The following is a 15,322-nucleotide window of genomic DNA, read 5'->3' on the forward strand; positions in this document are numbered from 1 at the left end:
TAGCAAAGTTTACTAAGAATGTAGGTAGATCTCTTCCAGAAGTCGCCTCCCCTCAATCCGCTGATTTTTCAGTTTAATCAATACGTGGACACGTCATGTCACCAAGCAGAGAAGACAGTTATCTTTCTGCTCAGCACTCCATGTCCGTGAACTGACCGGGCAACAAAACTTTTAAAACACAAACTCCTGCCTTGGTATGACTTGCAGAGATATTATTGGAGACAGATTTTGCAATGTCCATATAAAATGTAAAACATAAAATATATATATTTGTGATTATAGAATCTTACTCTAAGCAGGGCAGAGAAAGTTTAAGCACATGCAGTAAATTTATTTAGTTGAATCATAGTTTAAAAACAATAATAGCACATGAGCATTATAGCAAAGCATCTTGCATGATCAATCCACCAATGCACAGAGAGGGCACGCACACACACAGTGAACCACGTACGCATAGGTAGTGACGTATGTCAACAGACAGCGACCCACATCCACAGAGACAGAATGGGAGAACAAATGCCTCTGTTCTTGACATCATCGAGGCAGAACTTTGTTCTCATGTAGTGTCCAACAAATATTGTTTGATTGGTCAGAAATGTGGGTTTGCCGTGTGCTGCAGTGGGACTGCCATGTGACGACTTCCCAGGCGTTCTGCACTTGATTTTCTTGTGAAGTATGAAATGTCCTGGCCAGAACTAACTTTGTTCTTGCCACCTTGAGAAAACAAACACATTTATCTGTTCTGTTCTGTAGCCTTCTTAACAGATCCTTAAAAAAATAAGAATATCCAGATCTTAATTTGTTTGGGGGCATGCAGACTAGCGTTAACTTTAGCCATGCCTTCCAACTGCTCAGATTTTTGGACATACCATATTGTAGTATATGTCCAAAAATTCAAAAAAATGCCATAGTATAGTGTGTTGAATGACATGTTGTGTCATGGTAATAGTGTAGTTTGTTCAAAAATATCAAGAAAACACCATATTATAATATGTCCAAAAGACAAGAAAAAAAAACCCATGCTATAGAATGACAAAATGTCAAAAACCGGTAATTTTGTAGTTTGCCAAAAAAATGCTGTACAATTGCACATTAGTCAGGAAGATGAGATATGAACACAATTGGTGACTCAGGGTTTCTACTGGGCTGGATACTGATTGGATGGGAAAGGATGAGTATAAAATATAAAAACAGCATATTATAGTATGTCCAAAAATTGAAAAAAAACCCTCCAAAGTATAGTATGTGGGAAAAAAATAAAAGAAAACGGTCAAAGTGTAGTTTATACAAAAATGCCAATTGTGTAGCATGTCCATTTATATTTTAAAAACACCATATTATAGTTTGTACAAAAATTGGGGGAAAAAACCCAAACCCCCCAAGAGTATACTATGTTGAAAAAGTAATTTAAATAAAAATGTCCATTTGTCCAAGAAGACCAAAAACACAGAAGAATATCACATTGATCAATGTTATAGTACAGTATGTCCAAAGATATCAAGAAAACACTACATTAATTTATGTAAAAAACAAACAAACGCCATAGTATAGTATGTCCAAAAAAAGTTTTAAAAAAAGTCAAAGTGTGGTTTGTCCAAAAAAAATGCCAAAAATACCGTAGAATAGCACGTTGATTTTAAAAGCTAGTTGTGTCTCTTCACCCTGTTGGCAGATTTTAGACATTTTTCTGTTTACTAACAAACTGAATTCATTCAACAGTCAAAGGAGAGAGCTGATTGGTTCCCCTTCATCGGGGGGCGGGGCCTAGGTGGGAGGGGCCCACAGAGAGCTTATATAACGCTCCAGATCTCCTTGCTGCGCCCCTGCTGCTGAGGAGCGACTTTTCTCTCAGTATACGGCTTTTATAACCTGGAGCAGAGCGAGGATTCACCTGAAGGCTTCGGAGGAACCAAGTGGAGTCTGTTTGAAGAGGGTTTTATTCTCCAGAGCACACTGAACTGTCACCGCCCTCTTCTTCTCCTTCACTGGGACTTGAAGAGCGAGTTCGCAGCTTGTTAGCTAAAACCAGCAGGTAAGTTTACATTCAGAGCTACAATGTGTCTGCACACCACACAGCCTGGCTCAGATTAATATTGTTATAGCTGCTTTATTTCAGATTGTAAAGATGACGGCGAGGACTGCACCTACTGTCAAAGTTTCCTAAATGAAGCTAACTTTCGCTAAGTTAACTTCAGCTAGCTGCTACTCACTGTTACATAAGTTTTTACCTTGTTACAAAGTTTAGTACAAACAGTTAGCTGATATCTGGCGCGATCTTACCAAGTAACTCGTTTTGGTAAAGGTGACTTTGAGGATTTACTGCTGCCAGTTACAGATAAACCCTCTGACCGAGCAGCTTAAACTTTCCTCTCTGTGTCCTTGTATTTCAATGCAATATATAAAATCTCTATAAATCTATAAGTCCTGCAGCTCTATGGAATCAGCACAATCATGGCTAGAAGTGGGAAGAATTCAAACCTTCTTTGTGCAGAATAACACAGCTAGAATGACAGAAATCAGAAAAATGTAATTTTTATCTAAACACTTTTCAAAGTGCCCACAAGTGTCATGAATTTTATAAAAATCAGTTTTCTCCAGTATTGTCATGTTACCACCTCTCCTGTCCTCTCCTCTCTGGTCTGTGTAAAAAGATTTTCAGTGAATATTTGTCACGTGACTGTTGGTCTCAGTAGAATCAATCATGTCTTCACAGTGTCTCTGATGAGCAGAATTTAATGTTTTTAACAGGATCTGGTTAGTGCAAACGCTTTATTTTAAATGACACATGTAGAATAAAGACATTCTTATACAAATATCAACATTTTAAGACACATTTTGGTCACTTTTTATAGTGGAAACTTTCATAACCAATGATCTGTTCAACCATTAGAAAATTCAAATTCTGACAATAATACCTGTTTTTACAGTTTATTTCTCAAAAATAAATGGTGCATTTTTGACAATCCTTTAAAGAAACCGAAACCAAGTTTCAGCCACTTCACCTTTCAACCACATAACCTGTTCACTCGTTAATCTGTAACACTGTTTTTTTTTTTTGTAGTTGAACAGTTGAGCACTGTTCTTTGTCTTTACCCTGCAGACCTTGAGTTTAAGCTGCTTTTAATATCTGTGTTAGTAGTGAATATTAATGGGTTGTGCACACCTGCAGTGTATTTCCTTGTTGGTCTGACAGAAGTCTGCACACTGTGCTGCACAGATTCACAGTATGGAGCTTATCTAAAGGTGTGGGTGAGTTTCAGTAAGTCACTGCGTTTAACTTTCACTTAACTCTCTATATGTCGTCGCACCCTTTGGTATGTTTGCAGAGGCACTCGGGTGGAGTATCAGGTGGCCTCCAGGTGAGCAGAAGGAAGCTGCTGCAGGGTGTGTGTGTGTGTGTGTGTGTGGTGTGTTTGGAGGCTGCAGCAGAGCAGAGAGGCTGAGGAGGAAGATGTCCACTGATGACGAGCCCACGTTCACCGTCAAGCTGCTGCAGCTGCTGCTGCTCTCCACCTACTGGGGGATGCAGATCTGGGTAACCTTCATTTCAAGTTAGTACCACAAAAACACACACACACACACACACACACACACAAAGTCAGGAGCTCAGGTGGTGGCAGGGATGTTGCACAACACAAACATGACATGAGAACCAGCAGATTCCCTGCAGTGTTTGACGAGTAGGCCTGTCACGATAACACATTTTTAGGACGATATATTTTCCCTGAAACTATCACGATAAACGATGGTATTGTTGAGGTCACCTTTTTCCACAGCAATGAATTTTTAAATCTCAAGAATATTAAACATTGGAATTTAAATGTGAAAAATAAATATTAAAAAATCCTAGATAAATAAAACATAAATAAATAAACTACAATCAAAGCAAATAAAATAGACTCTCAGGCTCTGTTAACAGAAATTAACAGAGATAAATATTATAATATTGTATATTATAAATAATATATAAACAACTGTTTCAGTTTTACTGAAATGGCACAAAAAGTCTGCGTTATAATGCGTCCACTATAAGAGAGGCCTGGCTCCTTTAAGAGGCAGGACAGTCAGTGCTAACGGGCTAACAGTTAGCTCTGTAGCAGTACAGTTTGTATTTGCTGCAGAAGTATGTGTTCACTTAACGACCTCCGTTTGTTTACAACAAGCACCGGACACTCTGTACACAGTTGGCGACGCCGTTTAATTTACAATCAACAGTAGACACCACGTGTACAGTTAGCATGCTGGTTTGTTTACAATAAGCGGCGGACGCTGTGCAGTTAGCGACGGCGGCCGCAGTTGTTGTAGAGCTGCTGAGCTGAACAATGAAATCCAAATCGTTCCCACACCACACTGGCTTTGGCACCAATTCCTTTTATTTCACCAAACTTTCTGGAGTTGTGCAGGCGTCGTGAAACTTAACTTCGAGTAACACAATCACTAGCGTATGCGTGCGCGTGTGTGTGTGTGTGTGTGTGTGTGTGTGTGTGTGTGTGTGTGTGTGTGTGTGTGTGTGTGTGTGTGTGTGTGTGTGTGTGTGTGTGTGTGTGTGTGTGTGTGTGTGTGTGTGTGTGTGTGTGTGTGTGTGTGTGTGTGTGTGTGTGTGTGTGTGTGTGTGTGTGTGTGTGTGTGTGTGTGTGTGTGTGTGTGTGTGTGTGTGTGTGTGTGTGTGCCGTGCCTCCCACAGAGAGCAGGCTGAGTGACAGGAGAGAGACAGAAGCAGTGCGACTGGCGAAAATGTTGTTTGCTTATGTAAATAAGAATTATCGAGTCCACAAAAACTATCGCACCCATTTTATATAAATCGAACGATAAGTCGATATATTGACCATCGTGACAGGCCTAGTAACGAGTCATTGTGTTTTGTGCTCAGGCTTTGTGATGGACAACCATCTGAACAGACACACGTACGGCTTCATCCAGAGCCGCCTCGTCCCGTTCTACCTCCACCTGGGCTCAGCCTGCGCCTTCCTCAACCTCACCATCTACGCTGTGTATCATCCCGCCGACCTGCTGGACGACAGAGAAGCTTTCCAGGTGAGTCCTGAAACAACTTTAAAGAACTGAACCCCAACGAGCTGATTCAGATCGTTTTTTGCTTTTTCTACATTCTCCTCTCTGTGTTCTTGTATTTCACTGCAATATATAAAATCTCTATAAATCTATAAGTCCTGCAGCTCTATGGAATCAGCACAATCATGGCTAGAAGTGGGAACAACTCAAATATGTCTTTGTGCAGAATAACACAGTTAGAATGACAGAAACCAGAAAAAAATAAATAAGCAAGTTGAATTTCTCAACTTTGTGATGTCAAATTGTTTCCACATATTGTACATATTTAAGTATTGTCATGTTTCTAGCATCTCCTGTCCTCTTCTCTCTGCTCTGTGTAAACAGCCTCTCCTGTCCTCTCCTCTCTGCTCTGTGTAAACAGATTTTCAGTGATTTTTTTTTTCCAGAATGTAATGTTTTTAACAGGATCTGGTTAGTGCAAAAACTTTATTTTTGGACACGTTTTAAATGACACATGTAGAATGAAGAGATTCTGACAGAAATGTCACAAATTTAATCTTCGTTTTGGTCCCTTTTTTCTAACAGAAACTTTTGTAACCTCTGATCTGTTCAAGGACTGTCGGAAAGTTAAAATTCTGACGATAATGCCTGTTTTTACAGTTTCTTTCTACGATAAACGGTGGATTTTTGGCAACATTTTAAATGAGACATAGAATAAAGTGATTCTGACAGAAATAAGACAATTTAAAGCTTGAAAAGGAAATGTTTAAAACCTCTGATCCCTTTAAGGACTGTTGGAAAGTTCAAATTCCAAATTTAAAGTCTGTTTCTACAGTTTCTTTATATGACAAACTGTGTATTACGATCACATGAGTTTGTTTCAGCAGGTTAATATCTACTCTCCTCCTCCAGATCTTCATCTTCTTCGTGTCGGTGACGGTGGCGGCGGTCAACGCTCAATGGTTCGGCCAGATGACGTCAGAGATCATGGCCGACATGCACCTGATCGAGCAGGCGTGCGGGCTCGGCCAGGACATCGGCCAGTCGTCCAACCGCGAGGCGTACGCCAAGCTGTGTGAGACGGACGTGAAGTACCGACACCTGAGCGGGCGGCTGTGGCTCTACCGGCTGCTCTCCTCGCTCTGTAACCTCTGCTGCATCGGGTGCAACTTCTACAGCCTCTGCTACATGGCCGAGAACCTCGGCACGCTCTAGACCCTCACATCTCTACTCCCGTTTCTGTATCAATGCAGTAAGTTATATATTTAAAGTCTTTCCAAAGATAAAAAGCTCTGAGCCTTGTTCTTGTTAGAGCCCGATATGTTGTCAAATATTGGGGCAGATAGCGTGTTTTTTAAACTTGAAATGAAATTAGATCTTCTCTTTGGATTTTATTTACTGATTTTATTTTGCAAAGGTACTGAGAAGGCTGATTTCTTTTTTTAAAGATCTCTTAATTGGTTTTTCAACAGTAAAACCCAGGGAATAGGGCATTTAATCATAATAATGAAAATGATAATAGTGAGAAAAAACCCATAATAAATAAATAAAGAGCATTGATCCCATTAGTTCAACATACATTTTTTTATATAATATCCGTGCATATCGGAGAACAGATACCATCGGGCTCTCGTCCTTTAATGAATGCTCAGACTTTTGCTCTAGTTTTTGTTTTGTCTGAAGGTTGCCGGGAGGTAAATGTGTTGCTGCAGTGACTAATTTCTCACCTTTCACCCAGTGAGTCTGAGGCCGTTCAGGAACATAAAACATGAGGGATGTTTTTTAGAAAACGTTGCAGTATGAATGACACTTTAACAGTTAACGTGCTGCACTTTATTTTTTGTAGAGAAGCCAAAGAAAGTCAGTGAGTCCTGCTGGTCCTGTTTGGGTGCTGTCTGAATATTCGCCGTTTCACAGGTTCGTCCTGTTTTTATCACGACGTAAACTCAAGTGAAGTAATGTCACTATGATCAGATTTATTGTGGTGCAGCAGGTTGGAGCAGTAATGAGAGAGATAAGAGTTGTTGCTGACATGATGTGGGTCTAAATGTCCCTAAATGTGCCTAAGAGTCCCTTATTTAAATGTATGTAAACTTTTGCATGTGTAGTTGAAAGGGAAACCCTCTCAGGGGCTCTGTTTGTTTCGGTTTTTTGACCTGATTGATTTCTCTGCAGCTTCCCCGTATGACTGGTTACCTGCCTCAGCCCGACCTGTCTGTTCACTTCTGCTTTGTTTCTTTACTCCTCTGTGTTCGGAATGTCCGTGTGAATGTGTTCAAACAGCCGCGGGGAAATTATGCAGCCATGATTGGAATTTAAGCCAACTCATTTTTTGAGTTTTATTGCACTTCTCAGGTTACCAGAGCTGTTTTTAGTCCAAGTTTAACCTTCTGAACCCCAACGAGAGTGGGTTTTGTTTAAAAGAGCGCCTCAAAATACACGTTTATTGTAGAAAGACAATACTTCAATATGTGGAGAAAACTGTCATTTTACAACATTCAGGACACTTATGGGCACTTGGAAAAGTGTTTATATATAAATTCCATTTTATTCCAAGTTTTAAAAAATAAATAAGCACAGAAATTCAACTTGTCTTTCCTTTATTTTTCTGATTTCTGTCATTCTAACTGCGTTATTCTGCACAAAGACATGTTTGAGTTGTTTCCACTTCTCGCCATGATTGTGGTGATTCCATAGAGCTGCAGGACTTATAGATTTATAGAGATTTTATATATTACAGTGAAATGAAAGGGCAGAGAGTAAAACTCCCTGAAATAGCTCGTTGTTGGGGTTCAGAGGGTTAAATATCTTTGTGTGCAGAGATCTTTGATGGTTTTATGAAACTCTTCTCTCTTGTGTTCTTCTACTTTGTGTTTGTCTGTTAAACCAAAGTGCCTTCAGATTCAACAGCACCTCCATAATGAGGGAGCGGCAGCTGAGGACTGAAGTAAAAACACTTTTTTTTTTTTTTTTTTTTTCTTTGTTTAGACTGGACTGATGACGGTGCTTATTCAATAATAAATGCCCATATCTCACAAAAACAATGCAATATTACCTTTAAATTGATGTAAAATCACATTTGAGGGGAAATCATTTGACTGTTTTCTGCAAAAAGCTGCACTTCTTAATTTTAGAAGAGCCATTTTACCAAACATCTGTGGATATTTGTTCCTATTTCTTATTTTTAATGAATTAATGTGTTGTTGATGTGTCTTATGTAATAGTGAATATAAGTCGCCTGAAAACCAGTGAGGTCAGAGGTCATGAGCCTGAGGGCAGTGGGTTTGTATCTACGATGTTTTAATGTGTTTGTATTTGTATTAAAACATGTTCTCTTTGAGTTTCATCTCCATTCATTTGTAGTATTTGAAGGTTGGAAGTTTGACTTTCAGCGTGAAGTTTTTTACATGTATTTAGAGTAAACAGTATATAATCTAATCTGTAGATTGGCTCCATGCAGCTGAGACGCCTGGTGGTGAGAAAAAACGTTGCTCTGCTGTGATGTCGTGTTGAGTCTGATGTGACAGAAGGGGGAACCATTGCTCCACTAAAGTTTATCACCAGCTGATAGTAAAACAGCCAGTTACAGACTTTTGAATCATGCAGCACTTATATTAGAGACGCTTGATGGATTAAAAAAAACACACAGAAATATGAATAAAATCACTAATAAGAATGCTACTTGATGGATAATACAGTAGAGCACTTTAAATCATGTTTACACCTCACACCTTTATTTATTATTTGTCACTTGTGCAATAGTAGTTTAAGTCTGAATATTTAGCTATTATCTACTATGTTAATGTTTTTCTCCTATCTTATACAGTCATGGAAAAAATGATTAGACCACCTTGTTTTATTCAGTTTCTTGTTACATTACATTACATGTCATTTAGCAGATGCTTTTGTCCAAAGCGACTTACAATAAGTGCATTCAAACTGATGGTACTAGACAAACACCATAGGAATCAAGTAAGTACATAACTTCAAGAGCTGACTGTCATCGCTAATGGAGTGCTATATGTTGAAGAAAAGAAGAGAAAAGAATAAGAGCTTTTTTTTTTTTCTCATTTTAATGCCTGGTGAAACTAAAGGTACATTTGTTTGGACAAATATAACAATAGCTGATAAGAGTTTAATTGAAGAGCTGATATCTAGATGTTTAACATGGTTTTATTGATAATGATTTTGGTAATTAAGAAAACCATGTTAAATGTGTAGATGTCAGCTCTTCAATTAAACTCTTATCAGCTATTTTTGTTATTATATTTATCCAAACAAATGTACCTTTGGTTGTACCAGGCTTTACATTTCTATTTCAGTTAGGTCCCAGACTGTGGAGATATGGGATCCCTACTGGTTGCAGAATTTCATCTCAATATCTCTCTGCATTGAGATTGCCTCCAGTGATGACAAGCCTCCAGACCCTGTCTCTCTGACACCTCGGTATATGGAGCTTGGCCTTCAGACTGCAGATGGTACTGAAGCTCACTCCAAAGAATGCCACAACTTAGTTTTGCAGAACACCAGCTTGAAGTAGCAGCAGGGCTCACAGGGGGAACCAGAAGCTCAAAGCAAGAGTCAATAGCAACAGCAAAGAAAATCTGTTTGGCAGTTTCTGAGAAGATTTGGCTTTTTTTTTTTCATGGGCACAACCCACAAACTCTGCTGCTCATCACACAAATATGGTTCTGTTTAAAAGGGAAATAAACAGACTTTCAATGGAATACATTTTTTAGCAAAGAAGATAATCTACCAAACAAATTTTCTTACTTTTTGTGCATATTTTATATAAATTGCTATCTATCTATATCTATGTATCTATACCATATCAATATATCTATACATACAAATATATCTATATATATTAATCATTATCTATGTAGCTATATCTATCTATATCTATGGTTGTCATGGATATATAGATACATCATTACCACCATCCTGCCACTGCACCTTATTTACTTATCTTGTGTTTTTGAAGTGTCCTTGTCCTATTCTTATTTTTGTACCTCAGTATTTTATTCCATTGTATTCAAATACCGGACTGCAATGACAACCTAATTTCCCTCCGGGGATGAATAAAGTAATCTATCCATCTAAATATATCTGTTTATCTATATCAGGCAGGCAACGACCTGCGAGGTCCCTATTGTATTTCAAATGATTTTTTGTTTGTTTGTTTTCTTCTTCCCAAATGATTGCATTTTTCACTGCCTGAACATACCCCAAAACTCATGAAACTTTAAATATAAATGAATCTCGTAATATAGGCCACGCCCATTTTCGCCTAGAGTTTTTTTCCCCGAAAATTCGCGAAATGTCGTAAACCTACTTTTTCGAACTCCTTGGCAATTTCATCGTTTTGCATCAAACTTTGCACACAGCATCTATGGACCCTCATAACAAAAAGTTATTAAAAGAATTTTGTGAACCCAAAGAATACTCAAGTTATTAAATAACAACTTCCTGCAGGTGGCGCTATTATCAACACAAAACACGAAGTGTTGCATATCTCCACATTGGTGTGTCTGAATGACATGAAACTCAAGATCCTACTTCCCCATGAGCCCCTGAGGCTCTGTGCAAAATTTTGGCCGATGACCACTAGGTGGCGCTCTTTAAATTGAAGTATTTTATATCTCCAAATCGGTTGGTCGGATTAACACCAAACTTGGTATACTTATTGTCAATGCCCTCCTGAGGATAACCCTTGAAGATTTTATTGGTCGGCCCCTAGGTGGCGCTCTGGTGGCAGTCTAATTTAATATTTGGCACTGTGCCCAGACCAAAAGACTTAAGGCAATGAAATTCATTATCATTATCATGTTTTTTAAAAATCTTTTTATCTATGTTATTTTGTTTATTTGTACCCAGAGGTAGATTTTGTTTGCAGTATAGAGTCCTCATACACACACACAAAAGAGGCACATATCACAAATCATTCAACATATTGTACTTTTTACTCCTCTACATTTAGCTGACAGCTTTAGTTACTTTTCAGGTCAAGATTTACAATGAAAAACATGATACATTTAAAATTATTACCCATTTTTTATAAATTAAACCACTTAAGAGTTTATTAGGTAGTTCAAATGAGCGGAGTGGAGTCATTTCACAGTGTAGTATTAGTACTTTTACTGAAGTAAAGGATCTGAATACTTCTTCCACCACTGTCCTTTTTACTTTCCTTTTTTCAAAACTATTTTTTTAAACTATTTTTTAAAAACTTTTTTGTAACTTTTTTTTAAATTCTTTTTTTATAAAAAATGTAAAAAAAAAATGTCTTTACATTTTTTTTTTTACTTTTCAGGTCGAGTACTGCGCATGCGTGCCTTTGCAGCGTATTGCGCATCCGCGGCCCCACTGCAACATAAAAAAGACAGATTAGAGTTTTGTCAGAACAAAAATTAAGGTCTTTGTCCCTGTGTGCATTTGCAAACTGTAATCTGGCTTTTTTATGTTTCTTTTGTAGTAATGTCTTCTTCCTGGCAGAGTGGCCTTTCAGCCCATGTTGGTACAGTACTCGTTTCACTCTGGATAATGACACACTCTTACCAGCTTCAGCCAGCATCTTCACAAGGTCTTTTGCTTTTGTTCTTGGGTTGATATGCACATTTTGGACCAAAGCATGTTCATCTCTGGGACACAGAACACGTCTCCTTCCTGAGCGGTATGATGGCTGGACATTCCCATGGTGTTTATACTTGGGTATAATTATTTGAACAGATGAATATGGCACCTTCAGGCATCTGGAAATTGCACCCAAGGATGAACCAGACTTGTGCAAGTCCACAATTCTCTTCCTGATATCTTGGCTGATTTCTTTTGACTTTCCCATGATGTTACACAAAGAAGCAGTGTGTTTCAGGTGTGACTTAAAATACATCCACAGGTGTGTCTCTAATTAACTCAAATGTTGTCAATAAACCTATCAGAAGCTTCCAAAGACATGACAGCATCATTTGGGCTTTCCCAAATTGTTTCAAGGCATAATAATGTTAGTGTATGTAAACTTCTGACTTTGAAGAAAGTAATAAAAAATTGTCTAAAAAAAATCCTTCTCTCATTATTTTGGCATTTAGCAAATAGAAATAATTTTGGTAATCCTAACGGACCTAAAACAGGAAAAGTGATTGTCTGATTTCATGTCAGTGAGAAAAAAAGCCTATGTGTCTTTTTATATAGTGTATGTAAACTTCTGATTTCAACTGTATATATGTTTATGAATCTAAATCTGTTTATCCATAACTATGTATCTATATATTCATCTATAGCTGTTTATGTATCTTATCTATATACATCTATCTATATATCTTCCAACCTAATTCAAATGTATTGTTACTTCCTTGCGCAGCAATAGTTTGTATATACAGTACAGGCCAAAAGTTTGGACACACCTTCTCATTCAGTGCATTTCCTTTATTTTCATGACTATTTACATTGTAGATTCATCAAAACTATTCATGGACACATGTGGAATTATGTACTTAACAAAAAAGTGTGAAATATTTGAAAACATGTCTTATATTCTAGTTTCTTCAAAGTAGCCACCCTTTGCTCTGATTTCTGCTTTGCACACTCTTGGCATTCTCTTGATGAGCTTCAAGAGGTAGTCACCTGAAATGGTTTTCCAACAGTCTTGAAGGAGTTCCCAGAGATGCTTAGCACTTATTGGCCCTTTTGCCTTCACTCTGCGGTCCACTGCACTTGGGGACACATTCAAAGTTTTCGCAATTTTCCGGACCAAATGGCCCTCATTTCCTAAAGTAATGATAGCCACTTGTTTCTCTTTACTTAGCCGATTGGTTCTTGCCATAATATGAATTCTAACAGCTGTCCAATAGGGCTGTCAGCTGTGTATCAACCTGACTTCTGCACACACAACTGATGGTCCCAACCCCATTAAAAAGGGAAAACTAATTAATTCCACTAATTAACCCTGACAAGGCACACCTGTGAAGTGAAAACCATTTCAGGTGACTACCTCATGAAGCTCATTGAGAGAACACCAAGGGTTTGCAGCGCTATCAAAAAAGCAAAGGGTGGCTACTTTGAGGAATCTAAAATACAAGACATGTTTTCAGTTATTTCACACTTTTTTGTGAAGTACATAATTCCATATGTGTTCATTCATAACTTGATGCCTTCAGTGAGAATCTACAATGTAAATAGTCATGAAAATAAAGAAAACGTATTGAATGAGGTGTGTCCAAACTTTTGGCCTGTACTGTGTGTGTATACATATATATATGTGTATATATATACACATGCATGTATATATATATATATATAAGTACTTCAGAAGCGATATGTGGTCAGGTAGCTTTCCCAAACGTCAGGCTCACCCGCCGCCTATTGTTGTAATTAAATGATATGACAATGTTCTGAGTGTGCTATAGCCTATCTAATCAAAGGGAATCTTTTGATGTCCTACTTCATTTATATTGGAAAAAAAATTTAATAAACAAACTCTTTCATAGCGATAGCTTCCATGGCTATGATTATAATCAATAACACGCAGACACAAGCAGAGGTCCCCATCACGCACAGTCAACTGACAAGGCTTCAAATCATAATAATAGTGTTACTGTAAATATTAATTGAAAATGAGAATTTGTGAAGTTATCGCTTCAGTGCTGATGTTTAGCCACAGGCTGGCGCAGTTATTACATAAAAAGTTGATCGGAGGAGACTCAACCAGGCTCTGTGTTCATGTTCCGGCTCAACAAAACCTTTTGCCCCGGTCGGAGTTAACTGGTCTTATTGTCCGGTTATTGTCCGGCTCTGAGCTTTGTGCTCTGTGCACCTTCTCATCAAAGGAGCTGCGATCGCGAGCAAGCTTCCCCCATATTCCAGGGATTTATTATGATGCAGCTGCTGCGTTGCCATGGTGATGAGATAAACAACGTAAAAGTACTTCAGAAGCGATCAGCAGCACCGGCGACCCGTTGCTCTGTTTAACGTGGTCAGATAGCTTTCCCAAACGTCAGGCTCACCCGCCGCCTATTGCTGTAATTAAATGATATGACAATGTTCTGAGTGTGCTATAGCCTATCTAATCAAAGGGAATCTTTTGATGTCCTACTTCATTTATATTGAAAAAAAAGTTAAGTAAACAAACTCTTTCATAGCGATAGCTTCCATGGCATTAGTTATGATTATAATTAATAATCAATAACAATTATGTATTACTAAACTGACTGACTAAAATAAATGTGAACCATGCCTGGGTGTAGAAAGAGAATAGCCTATACTAGTGCATGATGATAAGTGTTTTTTTTCTCTTTTCTTTATTGTGCTTGATAATAAGTTAGCACGCTACTTTTATTTTGACGGGACTTTTATTTTCCCGTCTGTCCGCCATCATATTAATGAGTGATTAACTAATTAAAAAGATTAAAAAGGGAGCGAACTCCTTCGTCAGGAGAACTGTATTGGGCACGGGTACTATCGGGAGGATTGTGGCCCATACAAGCACTTGACAATAAGTTGATAATGTCCTCGTTGGTCAGTGTTGCTGCCACAAGGTTCCCAGACTGACTCATGCTCACTTATTGCGGCAGCAAAATACAAGATGGCAGTGCCTTGATGACGTCAGTCAAGTTTCATTATATATATTCAAGGTTCATTCCATATATTCGAGAATTCATTCAATATATTCAAAGTTTCATTCCATATATTCAAGGTTCATTCAATATATTCAAAGTTTCATTCCATATATTCAAGGTTCATTCCATATATTCAAGGTTCATTCAATATATTCAAAGTTTCATTCCATATATTCAAGGTTCATTCCATATATTCAAGGTTCATTCCATATATTCAAGAATTCATTCAATATATTCAAAGTTTCATTCCATATATTCAAGAATTCATTATATATATTCAAGGTTCATTCCATATATTCAAGAATTCATTCAATATATTCAAAGTTTCATTCCATATATTCAAGAATTCATTCACTATATTCAAAGTTTCATTCCATATATTCAGGAATTCATTCAATATATTCAAAGATTAATTTCCTGAACGGCATGCCATAAATACATGTATGTATGTATATATATATATATATATATGTATATACACATACACACACACATACATATACATGTATGTATATATATATACACATATACATGTATGTATATATACGTACATATATATGTATGTATATATATATATATATTTCTATTTTATCTATCTCTAATATTAATATTAATATTTCTGACTGATTGTGAGGAGCTTTAACAGAGAAACCTGCAGATCTTTGATAAATCATTTAATAATCACACATACAGAGCCATAC

At 37.6% G+C, this 15,322-nt stretch overlaps 1 protein-coding gene across 3 annotated transcripts; it reads left to right on the forward strand.

Moving 5' to 3' along the window:
* Positions 1–1,819: 1,819 nt before the first annotated feature.
* On the forward strand, positions 1,820–8,350 carry si:ch211-121a2.4 (transmembrane protein 205). 3 transcript variants are annotated; one of them, XR_009394897.1, is made up of 6 exons: positions 1,820–2,032; positions 3,327–3,551; positions 4,871–5,034; positions 5,923–6,262; positions 6,857–6,927; positions 7,186–8,350. XR_009394897.1 is itself a non-coding variant. In XM_059340944.1 (5 exons), exons 2-4 carry the CDS (start codon positions 3,452–3,454, stop codon positions 6,223–6,225), a joined length of 567 nt encoding a protein of 188 aa, XP_059196927.1. In that variant the 5' UTR covers positions 1,820–2,032; positions 3,327–3,451; the 3' UTR covers positions 6,226–6,262; positions 7,903–8,350. The 3 variants fall into 3 exon arrangements, 1 of the variants encoding a protein (XP_059196927.1); XR_009394898.1 differs by having other exon boundaries at positions 7,903–8,350; XM_059340944.1 differs by lacking the exon at positions 6,857–6,927 and having other exon boundaries at positions 7,903–8,350.
* Positions 8,351–15,322: the final 6,972 nt, after the last annotated feature.

This window comes from Centropristis striata, chromosome 9 (genome assembly GCF_030273125.1).
Source record: "Centropristis striata isolate RG_2023a ecotype Rhode Island chromosome 9, C.striata_1.0, whole genome shotgun sequence".
Taxonomy (NCBI): Eukaryota; Metazoa; Chordata; class Actinopteri; order Perciformes; family Serranidae; genus Centropristis; species Centropristis striata.